The sequence below is a fragment of the Lichenostomus cassidix genome, chromosome 18 (assembly GCF_008360975.1).
Source record: "Lichenostomus cassidix isolate B80296 chromosome 18, HeHo_3.0, whole genome shotgun sequence".
NCBI classification, from domain to species: domain Eukaryota; kingdom Metazoa; phylum Chordata; class Aves; order Passeriformes; family Meliphagidae; genus Lichenostomus; species Lichenostomus cassidix.
The window spans coordinates 10988452-11006361 of NC_139498.1; the positions used below are offsets into that span (position 1 = coordinate 10988452).

The window sequence follows — 17910 nt, forward strand, 5'->3', positions numbered from 1 at the left end:
AAGGCTCCCTAGATTCAGTAATGTCTTGCCATGATTTTTACATATCCCACACAGCTCTGGGGGTTCTGCCATGGTTCTCCCCCTTTCCTCTTTCCCTTTTTTCAGCTCATCCCTTCCCGGGCAGTTCCTCCCTGCTGTGCTGAAGGTGACTGCATTCTCCAGAGATGGATCCAGCCCAGCTCCCCCAGGGTCCCTGGGAGGAGTCCCTGCACTCCTGCTTTTACTCATTGGTGGAAGAAGCACCTGGTGGGTGTTTTATGGGAGAGCATCCGTGGGGATGTGACACAGGGGACATCGCTGGGGCCCTGGGAGTGTCTCTTGGTGCTCCTGGTTGGGCTGGGGGTCTGAGTGGGGACAGCAGGTGTGTTCTGGGCCAGGCTCTGCCCAGCGAGATTCTATCTTGGTTGTGTCTGTTTGTCTTCCCAGACCTTCTGAAGATGTCAAAGTCCCTTCCTCACCTCCCCTGCCACAAACTGGGTTGGTTTCAGATTTACTTTAAAAAGCAGGTTTGTTCTACCAGCTCAGCAAAGTCCAAAAGACTCTCCTGGGAGAGGGGAGCTCTGCCCAAAAGGGCTCTGGAAGAGCTGCTGTGGCTCCTTGGAGAACTGGGGCCCAGGGAAACAGCATCCCCTCCCTCTAGGTGCACAAATTCTGCCCAGAGCAGCTCCAGGAGTCCTGGCTGGCACGGAAAATCCCACAGCAAAATGTGCTTGTGTGGGAGCAGTATATGGAATTACTGACTTCCCTGGGCCTGCAGACAGCTGTAGCTTAAGAGAATTTTTTGGCATGGAGGTGATTTTGCTCTGATCTTATCACCAGGCAGAGACAAACCCTTCTGTCTTTCTTCTTTCCCCTATATTAATTGTCTTTTTGGTTGTGGTTTTTTGTTTTGTTTGTTTGTTTTTGATGACCTTCTAAACCAACTCCTGGAGACTGCAACAGACCAGAGATGGTCACGGTCAGCTGATGCTCTTCACCTGGGGTGGGGATGGCAGAGCCTCCTCACCCCTGGCAATGCCCTGGGTGCTCTGCCAGCCCCTGGCACTGTTGGTGAGGTCTCCAAGCATCCATGTTTCAATCACAGACTGCCCAAAAGATATTCCACTGAAAGCAGGTATCTGTTTTAGCCCTGCTGTGTTGTTGGAGGTGGAATTAGAAAGCCCTTGCAGCTGGAAGGGATGCATGGAAGGGAGAGCAGGGTGAAGCTGGCACATGGAGCCCCAGCTGGCTTCAAAAAATGGGGAAGTGTCCCCAACCATGGGCTTTGCCACAGGAATATTCCAGTGCTGCCACTCAGCTAACACTGCCTGCTCTGCCTTGAACAGAGACAGCTGCTTAATTTGCTGTATCTGCTCATCCATCATTAAAATCCTGGAGTTTAATGGATTTTTAAAAAGCTGGCATGGTCTGGGAGATGCCTTGTGTTGGGCTGGAGTCTTCACTTGAACAAAAAATCACTGCTTTTCCATGGTTTCATTTTATAAACTAAAATGGCTTAAGAGTTTCTGTAATGTCCCTTCTTTTCTCTGAATTCCTTCCAACCCAAGTGGGTGAATGGTGCAGCTCTGCCCTGGCTCCTGGGGGTGCCATGGAGGAGGTGGCACTTGGTGGTGGTGGCACTTGGTGGCAGTGGCACTGGAGCCTCTCGTGCTGCCCCAGGACACTCCCACAGCAACCCGTGAGCACGGACAGCTTAAAGCTGCATTTCTAGAAACCTCCACCAAGTGGTTTGTGTGTGTCTGGGGGTCGTGATGACAAGTTTTAGATGTAAAAGCTGTAAATCAGCTCTCAGGGCTTGGAATAATATCGATCTAAGGAATTATGGAGCCATGGGAAGGGGTGACTCAGGCACAGTCACTGACAAATGCAGGATGGAAATGCAGCTAGAAAACTGTTCTTGTGGCAGTGGAAGAGAATCTCCACAGTCCTGTGGAGAAACTGAAGTCTGTGCTTGGCAGATCGATGCCTGGGAAGTTTGGAATTTCTCCAGGGATGTGATTGCTCAGAGGTGACCAAGCCCTGACACAAGAGGCCAACCCAAGCCCTGCCAGCACCACAGGCTGGCTCCTCTCTCATCTCAACAGGAGCTCCAGCTGGGATCCCAAGAGGAGGAAAAAGAGGAAAGGAAGGGAAGGATGTTTGATCATTAAGGACAAGTCCCTGGGGCTGAATTCCTGGAAAGTATTGCCTTGGACTTTGCCTTAAAACTGAGCTGGACTAGAGATGGGCATCGAGATGAGGTTGCTCTGGAGAGGAGAGCATCTCCCTTAGGCTGCACTTCAGCCCTCCTGAGGTGACCCCAGGGCAGAGCTGTGCTGATCCCAGCAGAGACCCTGCAGTGATGGGAATGGCTGCAGGCAAGGCAAGGCTGGGGACAGAGCTCTGCAGGAGCCACCACTGCTGGCCCTGCTGGCCCTACAGCCCTGGTGTAGGGGACCCAGCCAGGCCATCCCAATATCTTTGGGATGCTTTAGCTCTGAGCTTGTCTGCCCCACCCAGGTGTGGATTGGTGACCGTGGTGACAGGGGACATCTCCAGGGCTGGAGGATGCTGACCCCGGTAGGAACCATGGACAGACTGGTGTCCCTGTCCTACACTAGGACACCAGCAGTGGGACACCACAGGTGGCAGTGACACCAATCTCAGACTCTGCTGTCTGATGTGGGTGTTCCTCCTGCCACCTCCTGCACCCCAACTTCCCAGCGGGATCCAGCAGCAGGAAGAGAGAGGTTCCATCTCCCCTGGCCCAGCCTCGAGGGAATGAGCTCTCAGCTCTAAGCTGGTCACGCAGCTCCCTCTATAGTCAGTGGAGAGAGACGGGGACTGGTGCCACTGTCCCTGTCACCGGGGGCTCTGCTCTGCTCTCCCGGCAGCACCCGGAGCCAAAGGGGTTCGGGTTCCCCCCACTCAATGCCTGAGGCTGGGTGAGAAAAAACCTTTTATCTGTACCCATGAAATCAAGGACTGGAGGCTGAGCCCATGGGGACAGAACTCACCTCCCTCTGCTCCAACCCAAATTGCCTCCAAAATGCAAATGTCAAGCCTTGACCCTTGGTGGGTGCAGGCCAGGCCAGGCAGGGAGCCAGGGAGTGCTTTCTGGGGTTCACACAAGACATTAAATCCTCCAGCACAGCTGGACAACTCCCCAGGCTGCAGCAGCACCAGGCACACAGACAATCCCATTTCCTACCAAAGCACTGAGTCCTGATGAATGTGACCTCTCCAGGTGCCAAATCCTGCCCCTGCACGAGGAGTTTGCACTGGCAGCCCCAGCGCAAGTGCATTCAGAGCACGTCTCATTTGTCATCTTTTCATCAAAAAGTGTGCAAAGCCTCTCCTGAAGTGCAGAGCTGTTTTACAGCCAGGCTATAAAATCCTGCAGACTCTCTACTCCAATGGAATTACATCAGTGCCAATAATCTGGCAAATATCAGGAGGGAATTTAATCAAAAGAACCAACACCAGGGCCATGATTTACAGCGGCCCATGACAGAGCAGGATGGACGAGGGTTTGCAGGACCCAGATGTGGAATTTCACTTGCAACATCATTTGGAGCAGAGGGAAAGCAGAAGGAATGGCAAGCAAAGCTTCAGCATGTTGGGAGCTCTTGATGATTTCTCAAAAGCCAGGGAGAAAAGAGGAACAACTTGCCCCTGTCTGAGACTGAAAAAATGAACTTTCAACATTTCTTATATGCCGAGTTTTGTTGTTTCTCAGGACAGCCCCACACCAGGGCTGTGCCTAGGATCGGGGGTTGGATGAGTCTGCCAGGACAAAGGGCATCTTTCTCCCCTGCCCGCTGGGATTAGCTCATCCATCCCCCCTGGATGAGGAGCAGCAGGACCATTGGGCTCCTCCAGCCCAGGATCCGTGGCTGGGGCAGGGATCAGCTGCTGTCTGACCTCGGAATGCCAGGGAGCCCTGGCTGGGTGCCCCTGGGCCTGCCTGACCACCCACCCGCAGCAGCCACATCCTCCATTCCCAGCTCCATTCCCAGCTCCAGCCTGGCAGGCTCTGGCACACACCCAGCATTGCCACTCCATGCAATATCTGCTCCATCTGTCATCAATTCCTTTGCCTGTGGTTTGCAGCCTCCGTGCCGTGGCCTGCCTGGCGTGCCTCTGTCCCAGGGCATCTCTGGCCACTGACAACTTCCAGGCTTTTATCGGTTTAGCAAGGAAACCACTGGAAGCAAACACAAAGCAAAGCACCTGGCATAGCTGGATCGCTGTTATCCATCCAGGAAAACCATCCTTAAAGTCCAGCTTCTCAAGTCTTTACCTGCACTGCTGAGCTGAATTTCAGATGATCAGAAAAGTATTTTATTAAACAATTCTTAGAGGTTTGGTTGTTGGAAAGCCAAGCAGCCCTGAGCTGGGCAGGGGATGTTGCCCAGCTCTACTTTCTGCTCACCTTTTGCTGCTAGAGCCTCACCCCATGCCCTGCAACACATGCAAAAGTTTGTGGAATCCTCTTTTTCTCCAAGTTAAAAAGAAGGAGACGTTGTGCAAACATTTCTGCAATGTTGTATTTTTTGCATAACTACCCAATTTAAAATAATGCAACTCCAGCCTCTTTAATTTGCTGACGTTTGATGTGTTGTGAGTTGAGGCACCTCGTGCATGGGATGGAGTGGGAGATGAGGAATGTGAGGCTGAGGAGAGGCAGCTCAGCTGGATGTGTCTGTTAGGCTAAATTAATGGAGTTGAATTAATAAGAAAAAAAAATCTCTGCCAGCTCTTTCATTTGCTGAGCATTTGCAAATGTAGCATTTGCTGTGAGCTCACCCGAGCTCTTGGTGGGGTGGGTGAGAGCCACGAGCTCCTTGAGAGCTCCTGAGGCATCAGGGCTCTCTGAAATGCTTTTATTTAAATGTGTTCTGTGTGGGGCATGATCAGAGTGATAAAAGAATCAGGTTTTATAGAGAAAATATAGAGAAAAAATAGTTCTGTTGGGTGCAGGAGGCGGCAGGCAGTGGTGAGGGGGGTGGCAGGTGCCCAGGGTGGTTAATTCCTTAATTTTAACCACATTCAGTCGAGAGGATGCTCTGGGAGAATGTTAGTTTGGTGGGATGGTAAATGAATGTTATCAATGGGGACACGGCTGGAGCTGTTAAATGAGAGGGGTTGGGTTTAAACCTGCCAGTGTTCAACGATTATTTCAGCGCAAGCTCTGAATCAGGAGAGAAAAATAGAGGGAACATAAACCCCCGCTGTGTGATAAACAGAACTCGGGAAAAGGAGGTTTCAAAGGAATGCCGGTGCTGTAGGGAACTTCATTTCGCTGCTGCTGTATGGTGGATTTCACTGGACGGTGGATTTACCCCACAAAACCCCCTCGAGGGCTGTGAAATCGTGCTAATGGGCTGCTAGCCGGGCGCTGCTCGTCCCCAGCACAGTTATCACAAACCTTTGTGTCTGGCGGCTCCGATGGGCGCGGATTTGTTACAAACCACGGGGGGCTGGAGGAGCATTGAAATGGGGCCATCTCCAATTTCAAGGGCGGGAGAGGTTCGAGAAGGCAGAGGAGGTAAAAAGGACAATTGCAGAGAGGATTTAATAGAGAGAATGATTCTGCAAGTGGGGAATTCAGCCTAAAAACCTCCTGGAGGCCAGTGGTGTATTCCCGGTGCTCCCTAGGGGAAACTGAGGCACGGGATGGCTCGGAGGTTTCCCACCTGCAGATGCCACTCGTCTGGGGTTTTGGGCAGGACTCGGTGGTGTCAGTGAGAGCCAAGGGCCAGGGACAGCAAGGAGGGACAGACAGGAGAGGAGAACAGCTGCCTGGCCAGGGAGAGAGCTGGGAAAAGCAGGAATGGGCGCCTGGGAATGCCAGGAAAAATAACACAGAGAGAGTTAAGCAGGGACACACTGCCAGCACAGGTTAAGCAGGGAGTGCCTTTGCCCAGGATGGAAAAGCTGGAGATGGGCAGGGAGTGGGATCTGTCCTACCCCGGAGCATCCCCTCCCTGCTCCAGGTTCCCTGTGCTGATCCCAGAGACTGAAATCCCTTTGGATTCAGTGACCCCATGGCTGACAAACAGCCTTCCTCTCCCCCAAATCCTACCACAACCCCAGAGGCAGCTGGGATAAACCAGAGCCCTGGGAATGAGTTCACTGTCCTTGGGGAGAGGGGAATTTCCCCTGGGGCACCCCAAAGCCCTTTTCGGGGAGCAGGAGGGTAAATGAACATCAGGCTCTGGACATCAACAATGCTGACATTGGCAGTGATGGATGCCAGGCTGCATCCCTGTCCAGCCCTGCTTTCCCAATTTCCTTTGCTTGCCCCAACTTAACACTATTACTTCAGCCATCTAAGCAGAAATACGGATTTTATTCCAACACAGATCCACGTGGGACAGGGAGACAAGGCATGACCATGCATGGCAGGCAGGTCACTGCTGGAATGAGGGTCCGTGGAAGCGGCTCAGCCCCCCAACACCCCTCCCTCTCTTCTGCCTCCTCAGACCCAAAACAGGAGCTCCTCTCCCCCCTCAGGCCCCAGGCTGTGTTCCCATCCCACCGCCATCAGCTGGAGCTGGAGCTGGCTGGGAGCCTTAGTGCAGGGGGACTCAAAAAAATCTCATTGGAATCATTTTTGCAAGGTAAAGAAAGGGGGAGTAGGATCATCTGAAGAAGGGATATTTTTTCTGCTCTGGCAAAAAAATGTCTGTTTTCAGTGGGGAAAATAAAACCAACAGCATTTTCATTAAAAAATTGAAAATGCTGGAGACCCAAAACTTGCCAGCGAAAAATACTTATCTGAAGCCAAAAAGCTTTCTATTTCTTTTTGAAATGAATCTTTAGAGAGAAAAGAGCTGAGGATTTCTGTGGGAAACCCCAGCATTTTCTAATCTGGCTTTTGAATATTTGCTTGATTCCTTTCACTGCACCTCAGGATGAGGATTTCCATCTCTTCCAGCAGCAGCTGGGAGTTAAAAAGGTTCATTTGCAGGATTTGCTCTTCTCGCTGCTCCCACCCCAGCTGAAGCCCAGCTCGCCTCCACGGCCACACGAGGAAACCTCAAAATACTCTGAGCTCAAAATAAACTTGTTTCCCTTTTTCTGTTCTCTCCTTGTCCAGAGGAGTGACAAGTTCTGTGCGTGGGCTCAGCTCTGCCTGAAGGGTGGGAGCTGGAGACGGGGCTCAGAGGAGGCTGATTTAAATTCTACATCTCACTATACCTGGGATTTTGCGCCACTCTGCCCATACAGAGTGATGACCAGGCAGGAGCAGATGAAGCATCATTTATAAGTGATAAACCCTGAAATAATTTGAAGTCATCCTCAGCAGTGAGGACTTGTATTTCCATGGCCTTGTCCTCAGCAGGAGGCTGGGGAGACCAAGGAGAGGTGATGGCAGGGGATGTGGGTGGCCTTGTCCCACAAGGAGGCTGCAGAGGTGACAGCAGGGAATGTGGGGGCATGAGAAGTCATTCCAAATGGCAAGAAAAGCAATTTCAAACCGGTTTGGGAGAGAGAGAGGAGCGGGAGGAGTTTGGTGAGGGGAAGAGCTGTGCAACAAGAGCTGCAAGGAGGAGCTGGGGAAGGAGGAGCTGAGCATTCCCACATCCCATCCCTGTCCCGATGCCTTACCTTTGCAGGCCTTGCGGTGAGAGATGGGCTTGCTGAGGTCGCGGTAGAAGCCCTCCTTGCAGTAGTGGCAGTGCCTGCCCGCCGTGTTGTGCCGGCAGTTGAGGCAGACGCCGCCGCTCTTGCGCCCCGACAGCTTGAACAGCTCCATGTTGAAGCGGCAGCGCCGCGCGTGCAGGTTGCAGTTGCAGGCTGAGAGAGGCAAAGAGAGGACATTGTCACCATCTGTGCCCAAACAGGGAGGTGCCAACCCCGGGGAGCTGCTGCCAACCCCTCTGTGTGTGCCCTGGCAGACCGGGGGGTCAAGGATGGGAGGTCCTGGTGGCACCTCTGGCTGCGGGAAGCCAACTGCTCACCCACATCCCCTCCTGACCTGTGCTGTGAGGTGAGTCCAGCTTTTTGGAGGGGAAAATGTGGTTGCCAAGACCACAGTTCACTGTTCTGACTTGCAATAAATGTGGCTTTGCCCCTCGCTGCTGTTAGGGTGGCTTCCAGGTAGGGTGTGAGGACAGGGACCTATCTGTAGTTTGAGAACAGAGCACACAAACCCCCTGTGGCACCTCCAGCTTTGTCACAAACACTTTCCCCTATGGAAGCACCACTCATGGCCCTTCTCATCCACCCTCACATTGTGTTGTTACTGCTCAGGGCAAAGGCCCCCAAACTGCTGTGAAAGCCCCACTTCCCAGCACCTCAGGACCCCCCTCTGTCCCTATGGGATGGGATTTCCATCATCACCTCCCTGACTTTCCCAGTATTCCTACTCCCACCAGTTCTAACACAAATGTATTTAAGCTCCAAATACCATTCCAAGACCTTTCCAGCTAGTTTCTTCCTCAGCTTTCCCCACCACAGGCTCTGTCACTCATCTGCAGCCCTGACCATGCTGATAACCCTCATTTCTGCCTCTGCATCCCCCATCCTGCCTGGGACAGGCCTGGCCTGACACCCAGTCAGCCAAATCCAAGAAGTCCCCCCCTGCTTTGATTGCTGTGACTGAGATGTCCAATTCCTCCACCATCTGCAGCCTAAAGTCAACACGGGGCCTATTTTACCAGGGGGCCTTCGCAAAGGACAACTCCGGGACTTCAAAAGCTCGACCCCTCGCCCACCTCTCCCCAGAGCTGTCACGGGGCCATCAGGAGGCAGTTGCTGGGGCTATGTGCTTTGCTGAGAATTTTATAGCTTGTTTTCTTTTCCTGTGGCTTTTATTTGCTCTTCACCCCTGAACAATGCAGCTGTGCCATGCCAGCCCACAGCTGGGCCCCTCGCCTCGGCGCGGAGGTGTCACAGCTCCGGCCTTGTCACCTTCGCTCAGAGCAGAGACATCTTAATCCCTCATTCCTTCCTGTTTACCTTATGGTGCTCTCCCAACACAAAGCCATGCTCTATTTGCTTAATTATCAAATTTCAGCCCAGAAAATTACAGTGCAGCTCCGGATTATTCCTCGGGAGTGATCCTCATGCCGTGACAGTGACGGGGAGAGCAGCACCCTCTGTCCCCATGCACCCAGCGGGTTGGAGCTCTCTCCGTGCTCTGCCATCGGAATTCCTCCGGCTGATGCGGAGACGCCAAACCTCACATCCCCACCAAAGGCTGGCAGAGCAGGAGCAGCAGCCACCAACGTGCTGATGGTGACAAGAGTGGCTCTGGAGCACTTTGCCAGCCGTGAGGGGGGAGATTCCTGACACGGAGCTGGGCACGGCTTTGAGCCGCAGTTTGGCCCTCCGTGGATGAGCCCAGCAGCCTGTGGGAGCTTTTGTCATCCCCCAAAGAGGACACAACCATCAGGGAGCCCGGAGAAACCACTGCTGCATCCAGAGGGAATGGCTGTGTTTCAGATCTGGCCCAGTCCCACATGTGCTGAAGCTGCACTTTGAGCAGCTCAAAGCAGCACGGGATCACGCACCAGGCACTTCTGAGTCCCCCCTCGTGGGTTTTACCCTTCCTTGGAAACCTCAGGAAGAGCAGCCTGCTGTGCCCTGCTGGAGCAGCCACTCAGCTCTGCTTTCTCCTCGTCCCACACGTGTTGAGCAGCCTCAGTCCCCACCATGGCTCTGCTACAAAAAGCGTTTTCAAGGCAATTCCTGCCCTGCAGAATGCATGCACAAAGCTTTTGGGAAGGAGGTGGGGGTTTTAAAGTCCCAATACTTGTTTTACAGAGGTGACCAAGTGGGGTTAAATCCTTTTCCTGGAGGTGCAGGAATCAGGGCTGACTCCTACCCTCCAGTCAGAGCCTTCCCCCAGGCAGGGACCAGGACTGGGACACAGGGAATGCTCTCGTGGTCACACCTAACCCCCAAGGAAGCACCTGTATGCATGGCACAGCCGCAAGACTTGGCTCAAACAGAGGAAAAAAGATTTAAATCCCTCACTCTGAGGGTTGGACATCCCTGCTGTAGGTTGTGACCACGTGGGCTCATATCCATTGTTCAAAGCCTCAAGGCTCATGAGCAGCTCTGCCTTTGGTGCCACAAACCACAGGCTTTGCTTGATCAACATGAGGGGATATTTCCCCAGGGAGGGACATGGTCTCACAGAAGCCTTAGCTCTCCCTCAAATCTGTCAGAAATGCATGTTTTCCCAGGAGAATGAAAGCTCACCTCCTTCTAAAACTTGTATTTTAGGAGAGCTGGACTTGGCACTGGAGTATTTTGCAAGATTGCATTGGCAAATCCCTTTTTAAAATTCAAAGCTGAGCCCACACGAAGAGGGAGTGAAAATCTTCGCATTTCTTTGGGTTGCTTGATAAGCAGAAATGTTTTTGCAAAGCCAGGAAAACAGAACTCTGGGGATTCTCTCGAGTTCTTTGCTAACATTTCCACTGGTCCCACCAGAGCAGAGCTGCACAGGAATGTGGAGGAATAAGTAGAGTGTGCAGAGCAACTCCCAGCTCTGCTCCCAGGACCAATTTTCCATTGGTGTTCCAGGGATAGGAAAATCCTGAGGAAGGGAAGGAGTTGAACCTCACAAGAAGCTGCAAGGAGCTCCCCAAAACAGCCATCCCTGTCCTCATCCAGAGACAGCGACCTAAATATTGCTGATGGCTTGGGGGATAAACCCTCCAGGAAGGAAGCGAATGAGCTGGGAGTGGTCCAGCCCCACTCCGTGACCAGCACAGCCTCCCTGGGAGCTAGCTAACCACGAGCATCCAGGGAGAGACAGCACGCCTCCACCGTGAGCTCTCAGCCTTTTTTGGCTCCATCAGCTCAGCCTTGGTTCTGTCTCCTTCCACTCCCAGGGCACCAAGGAAACAGCTGGGCACTGATTCCCTACTAACCCCCCCCACATGGTTGTTTTTCCAGCATCCACCCCTTCCTGATCCACCTGTTTCTGCATACAGAAGGGGCCAAACTCAGGGAGAGTGGCTTTAATTGAAATTACTGTGTCCACCTAAGTGCCTGGGTTGGAGTGGCCAGTGCTGCGCACCCCTGGCCACCAGCCAGGGCAAGCTAGCAGCTCTGTCTGTAGCCTGGTGTGTTTGCAGATGCCCCGTGAGAGAAGCTTGGTCTGGCTGAAGGAAAATACCCAACATATTTCTCCTGAAAATAGCACACAGGGATGGAGGGACTGAAGGAAAATATCCATCCTATTTTCTCCTGACAATAGCACACAGGGACAGAGGGATTGAAGGAAAATATCTATCCCATTTCTCCTGACAATAGCACACAGGGATGCAGGAATTGGGGCAATGCAAAAAATGTCCCATCCAGGCGTCACAAAGTCCTTGTGGGGACAAGGCTGGGACATGCCATGATAGGATCCCTCTGGAGGTGTGGAGTGTGGGCACTGCCTGGGCACATCAGCAGCAGGTCGGGATGGTTTTGGATCCCAGCTCTGAATCCGTGCATGTCCCCAGGGCGTGTGGCTTCCCCGGCCACGTTTTCTCTAGATGGAGGCACTCAGGAAAAGTGGCTCCCGCCCTCCCTCTGCCTCGGCCCGAGGTTAATCCCCTGCTGTGCTGAAGCCTTTTGCCTTGTTCCTAACATGACTTGGCCTGGCTTTAATTTTCAGCCACTGCTTCTTGTTGAATTTCCCTAAATTCAAGTGGCTCTTTAGCAACCCATTTTTTCTTTCTATGAACGCCTTTGAGGGCTGGAATAAAAATCAGCTCCCAGGGCTGGCATCACCTCCACTCCCCATGCTTTGCTTTGTACCTGGTGGAGAGGACACCCCTGCACCCCTGCAGACCCAGCTATGAGCCAAACATGGGCCAGGTGCTGAGAGCTCTCTGATGAAAGGTTTTGGCTTCAATTTCTCCACTAAGCCCAGTCCTGCTGTCTCCCGCTCTCTTCTTTCTCTTATTCTGCCAAGGACCTCACAAGCCTTTTGTTCCCTGACTTTATTGTGCACAGATGTACAGAGCATCATCAGAGCATCTCTACCTGAGCTGCCAGGCTTGGGGCTGAATAACCAGATTTCATTTAAACACAGATGTTCTGAAACCTGGAGAAGGTTGGAGAAGGAAGGAGGAAAACTGCGGTTTGGAGCCACACAGAGAAAGCACCACAGAATCATCTCCTCATTAAAACCAGTGACTTGGTCAAATGAATTCCTCAAAGAAGGTCAAGGTGGGCAGGATTGTCCATGTGGGAGAAGGAAAGGAGGGACATGAATGGAGGGGCAGGCTGGGGCTGTGTGCTGCGAGCTGTGGTTGTGGTCTTTGTGCTGCTGCAGCGTCCCCCGGGCCCCGCATCCCAGCGCTCTGCGTCTCCCAGGACGAATTCCTCTCCGTGGTTTTCATTCAGCAATGACAATGCTGCCCTTTCAAAAGACCCCACCCTCCCAAAGCTTATATTTTGGCAATTTTCAAAATGCAAATTGCTTTTTAAACAAACGAAAACCCCAAAACATTTTGTTTTAATTTTTGCAAACAATAATTCGGGAGAGGGGGGAAGGAAAAGGGGAGGATGGAAGAATCCAGAGGCTGAAAGTAATCTCTAAATTTGACTTGAATTTATGAACAGTCTCAGTCTTCTTAAAATTATCCTTTTCCCAAACAAATTTTCTTCCCAGAAAATTGCTAGCTCAGCCTCAGCCTTTATTTCTTTTCTACAGGAGAAATCCTGATGTGCAGGGTCCTGGTCCCCAGGAGGGACACCCTGCCCATGCCCACCTTGGGGGAGCTTTGCTCCCAGGGCACCCCTAGAGATATCTTTGGGGATGTTGTTCTTGAGGACCATAATGGTCAAGGAAACAGCTACCTTTAAGTCAAAGAGAGGGGACAACAGAGGTGAAGCAGCCAGAGCCAGCAGAGTCCTGTCTGGACTGGGAGGTAGATAGAAATCCCCCATGGAGACAGCAGGAGGGTGTCCCTGGTCCCCTACAGAGTCCCTTCAAGCCACTGCCAACCAGTTTGAGGTTTTGGAGCAGCTGAGCATGAATTTGGATCTGGTGGATGAGCTCTTCCACCACTACAGATCACTGCACCTCACCAGTCCAGCACAGGCTGCCAGGGCTGTGCCTGGTGAGTGATTCCAGGTCCTGCAGGGATCTCTCCTGGGGGTTTGGATCTTTGGAAGGCTTCTGTCTGTGCATGGTGTGATCTCACAGGGGTCTCTCCTGAGGGCTATGGGTGCTCCCAAGAAAGGGAGAGGGCTTCTGTCCATGCTTGCTGCAGCAGGATGGCCAAAGCATGAATGAACACCAGTGGCAAAATCCTGCGGAGCAGAGCCACTGCTCGTGGCCATGGGAGCTTGGATCCATCTGGATTGAGCACTTGGATCCAGGATCTGCCCCATGCCCTCCTGTGTGGCCCAGTGCCTCCCACCACAGCCCCAGCTGGCCGACACCAAACAAAAATGTTTGCTCAGGAAAATTCATCTGCGTGAGCTATTGAGTGTGAGTAAGGAGGAGGCTCGGAAGTTGGTTGGGTTGGCTCAGGCAAGGGGAAATCCATGGGGGTGTTGTGGCTGCGAGGGGCAGACACAAGGTCTGTGCCAGGCCCAGGTTTTCCTGACAGTCAGAGCTAAAGGATGGAGGGAAGTGTGTGGATACACCACAAAAAATGCAGCTGTGGCTGGCATTGCCCACAGGGTTAGAGCCACAGACCTGGCCTGCAGCAATGGCAAGCGGGGACTGGGGGGAAGGGAAGGAAAGGCAGAGCCCCAGCCTTGCTGGGACACCCCGTCTGTTGGGGGTGACAGCTTTTTGGGGAGCCCCTCACACTCTGACCCACTCCTTGAGAGGCCAAATGTCTCTCAACTGCCTCTACCCCTGAGAGCAAGGAATGGCCAAACTGCCAGCATAGGAGAGGCAAGAGAGAAGGATTCTGGGCAAGAAACACACTGAGGGCATCTCCCCTCTCAGCATGAAAAGGGCTTGGGGAACAGTAGACATTTCCATGCCTAAAAATCCTGAGGAATGGCAATTCTGTGGAAAAGCTCTGGACAAGATGTCATCAGAGTGACTCAGGACATCCCTGGGGAGGCTGCACTACCCAAGTGCCCTTCAATTCCCACTTTGCCAGTTCCCAAAGCCCTACATGCCTCAGGACAGAGAGGCTCTGGAGATGTCACTGTCAACATTGGTTCTACGAAGTGTAACAATTCTCTGGGACATAGAAGTTGGTAATAGAAAATTGACACCCGCCTGGGATTTCCAATGATAAGACCCTCATTCTCTTTTCCATAAAAAAAGCCAGACTCAGTGTTTGGGCTGAAATGACTGGGAGTCTGAGTCAGGCTGAGCATTTCTAGAAAAGTCCCTGCTAAAATGATTCAGCTGGAAATGAGAAACAAGGCTAGTGAAAAATCCTCTGTTGTGCCAACCCTAACAAATCTAGGGATTTATTTCCTTAAAGAAAATCTATTGACCTTATATTTGAAGCCAAGGCTTAAAAAGAAAAACACTGTTCTCTGCTAGGGATGTGTCTGTTGCTGTCTCTAAGAAGAGCTGCTCAAGCTTGGCTGTGCTTCTCAGTCACTGAGAAAGGGAGACATGTTTGGTCAAAGCTGAAGGAGTTTTGCAGCTGAATTCCCTGAAAATCTGATTTTCACTGGCCAAACCATGCTCCAAACCAGGCCTGCAGAGACAGGGCAGAGGATTCCTGTCCTGCTGGTGGACTCTTAGGTGCTGAGTGTGGCAGTACCACCTTGATCCCTCCTGCCTGAGGTTCACCTCCGTCCATCAGGGCTTCCCAATGGAGCCCTGCCCTGCCATGGTCATCGTCAGGTGCATCAGCAGGAGGGGAGAACTCCCAGCAGATGCTGGGGAGTGGGGAGGAGAAGCAATTGCTAAACAGCAGAGATTGACAGATTCAACCCATGAATGTGTTCTGGGGATTGTCCTCACCCCAGCAGACAATAGGGGCAAACCAGGCATGGCCATGGTTAACCGATTGTCCATCAACACCCGGAGCCAGATGAAATAGTGCCCATCCAAAGTGGGCAGCAGATGGACAGCTTGGCAAGGCCAAATCCTAAAATGTGGTCTCTGGTTTTGAGAGCAGATCCAGGGAGAAAGCCCAGAGCTGTTCACAGATCGAGCCCCAAAGAGGAAAGGACAAGTCTTGTCAGATCAGCTGCTGAGGGTTAATTGTCAACACTCAGAATTATCGAGTTTTTTCCAGCATGGTGAGACCAAAACCCTTCCCAATAGCACCAGACCCCTTTGGAGAGCACCCAGCAGCTGCTGTCAACCAGGCCCTGTGGCTGCCTGTCCATCCTCCAGCCCCACAAGCCATGGGAGCTGATCCCAACAGCCACAGGCACCACTGGGAACTTAACCTGCCACGTGAACCTGTCGGACTGGGATCTTATCTAGGTTTGGATTGATTTCATGGAGAGAGAGATTTCCATAACTGTTTCCACATTTATTGGTTCCAGCCTGGACTGGAGCACCAGAATCTCCTGAGGTATTTCCTGGCTGTACACATGGTGTTTCAGGCCCCACAGGAAGCATCAGAGGAGCAAGAGCAAGACTTACTCCTGAGAGATTTACAGCTCCCAGATATTTGGATTTTGAGCCAGATTTGAACAATCTCCGGGCAGTGAAGCTCTCCCCACTGCCAGGCAGCACACGTGGCAAACAGCTGCTGGCAGCCCACGAGGTCCAACGGAGCTGTGTGTTCCTTCCTGGAGTCCTCAGGGACATGTCCAGTGACCTGCAATGGCTCCTTCAAAGCCACCAGGCAGCTGAGTGTCCACCAACAGGCGAAAGGGGTGGAGGAGGAACCTACAGGCCCGTTGTGCTGCATTGAAATGTCGGCGTTTGTGGCAGCCTCTCACCCAAGGCATTTTCTTCCAAGACAAAAGCAGTCTTACTCAATACAGGATGGGAAGCACAAAGCCAGCCTTGCCCTGGTGCAGCACACGCGGTTGGACTCCAAGAGCCTGGAAATGGGCTATAAATTGCCCTCGCTTCCTCCAGAGTGCTGGGAGGGGACATCCCTGCCCTGGCACTGGAGTGGAGTCTTCTCCCAACCCAGAGTACCTCGGGCCTTCAGCCTAATCACAAGTGTGTCTCAGGAGGCACCTCTGGGCCCTGGGATGAGAGCTGCAGGGGGTCTCACCTCAGGGGTGCTCTGGGGCTGGGAAGGTGGGCAGAGCGTGTGCTTGACCCACATCCTGCACTGTCTGCCAGGTCCTACTGTGACCAGTGAAGGGATGGCACTCACAAGCACATCCAGCAAAAGCTTTGACCAGGATTTGATTTGGCTCTGACCAGATTTTCTCCGCAAATCAGGTATTGTGCAGAAAGTTTGCAGATAAGCTTCAGATTGGAAGGAACTTCATATATTTTTTCCTCATTTTTTTGAGAAAGGAAAAGTCAAGAAGTGAACTCTCTATTTCACTCTGGGAGATGATACCAGCCTGTCATCAGTTTGCGTTGTTTAATTGTACCATCCAAACCCAGTCTCCTGAGATTGTCCATCCTTTGAAATGAATTGTTTGCATCCCGTAATTCATCCAGATGCCATCCAAAGGCAGGAGCTGATGGGAGAGTTCTCCCTACAGTCCATGGTTTATCAGGGAGAGCACAGAGCCCCCAGCCCCTGCTCTGCCCCCCCAGCCCAGCTCCAATGTGCTCCTGAAGTGTCAGTGTTTATTTAGAGTCGAGGGGAATCCACTTGGGAACAATTTACCCACTTAGACTCTGCCCTTGTGGTTTCCCTCTTATCTGGTACTGATCTCAGTAGCAGCTTCCCTCGGCTGCTCCAGCGAGTGTGGTGCTTTCCAAGACCTTTCTCCTCTCTCTATCCCATGCTTGGTGTTTCCCTCCTCCATGTCCAGCCTGAAGACCTCATTGGCAGATCTGAAACTCTGCAGTTTGAAGGGATGCTTTTCAAATTGCCAAAATCCTCGTCCCTGTCCCCATGTTCTTGGTCTCATCAATACTTTTGTGTTTCTGTGAAACCAGAACCCTGCAGCTCAGAAGGAGGGCACTTGGTGGGGCTGAGCACCCCAAACCTCCAGGTGGTCCTCCAGGATATTTTCCTATAAGCTTCCCTGCATTGCTGATCCAGGAGGGATCAGCCACTTCAGTGTTAAAGCCACAGCACAAACAGATACTGAAAGAATTTGCTCATTCAGAGCAAAGGTTACCCAAAATGCACAAGGCTGATAATGCAACCAGCCCAGCAAAAAGTCAAAGGCTTCTCTAATCTGGATTAAAACTATTCAACCCAGAAGGACCAGAGATACAAACAGCCTCAGCTCTGCCTCCATCAGTGCCCCAGGGAGCCAGGAAACTTGGCCATGGTTCCCCACAGCCAGGGGTGAAAGCAAAGCAGGGCGGTTTTAAACCAGCTCAGGCTGTGCTTCCCCCGGGGCAGACCCGGCTTAAAGCGATGCTACTCCTGTGCCCGGTCCAGGCTAATTCAGCCTCCTGTGAGGTCGGGCTGTGCCGGGCTCCACTTCATAAACAGTGTTCAGGAACGTGTTGTGTTTTTTTAACCCCAGATCATTTCCCAGTCTCCTCTGGAGCACGGCCAGGGCAATTGTTAAACCAGCCCCAGCCAGCCCCACTTCCGAAGGGACCCTGTGGCTGCTGCGGGAGCCTGGCACCGAGCTGGGCACAACCCAGGGCTGATCATCCCCCCCAAAGCCAGCAGCACCCCCACCACGGTGCCACTGCAGCAGAAACACCTCTCTGGAAACCAGCTCCTGCAGGATTTCCCTCTGAACTCTGCATCACTCCTTCAAGGACCCTTTTGTGCTTTCCCCATCATTGGTTTGGTGCTGCCTTCCCTGCTCTCTGCCAGGATCCCATTGTTCCCTCATTCCAGGCAGTGCCGGTGGCTGCAGCTCTGTATTTGCACCCCCCAGACCCTATATCCCCGTGGCTGCAAGGCAAAGGGGACCCAGGGGACCCCT

The 17910-nt window shown here is 52.5% G+C and overlaps 1 protein-coding gene across 2 annotated transcripts in view; it reads right to left on the reverse strand.

The window, feature by feature from the left end:
* NTN1 (netrin 1) overlaps positions 1–17910 on the reverse strand; it is a 97012-nt gene that overhangs the window by 37534 nt on the left and 41568 nt on the right. For both annotated transcript variants that reach the window (XM_085077999.1, XM_085078000.1), the window contains exon 2: positions 7597–7785. In XM_085077999.1, coding sequence (XP_084934125.1) covers positions 7597–7785 — 189 coding nt within the window. The remainder of the gene's footprint in view (positions 1–7596; positions 7786–17910) is intronic.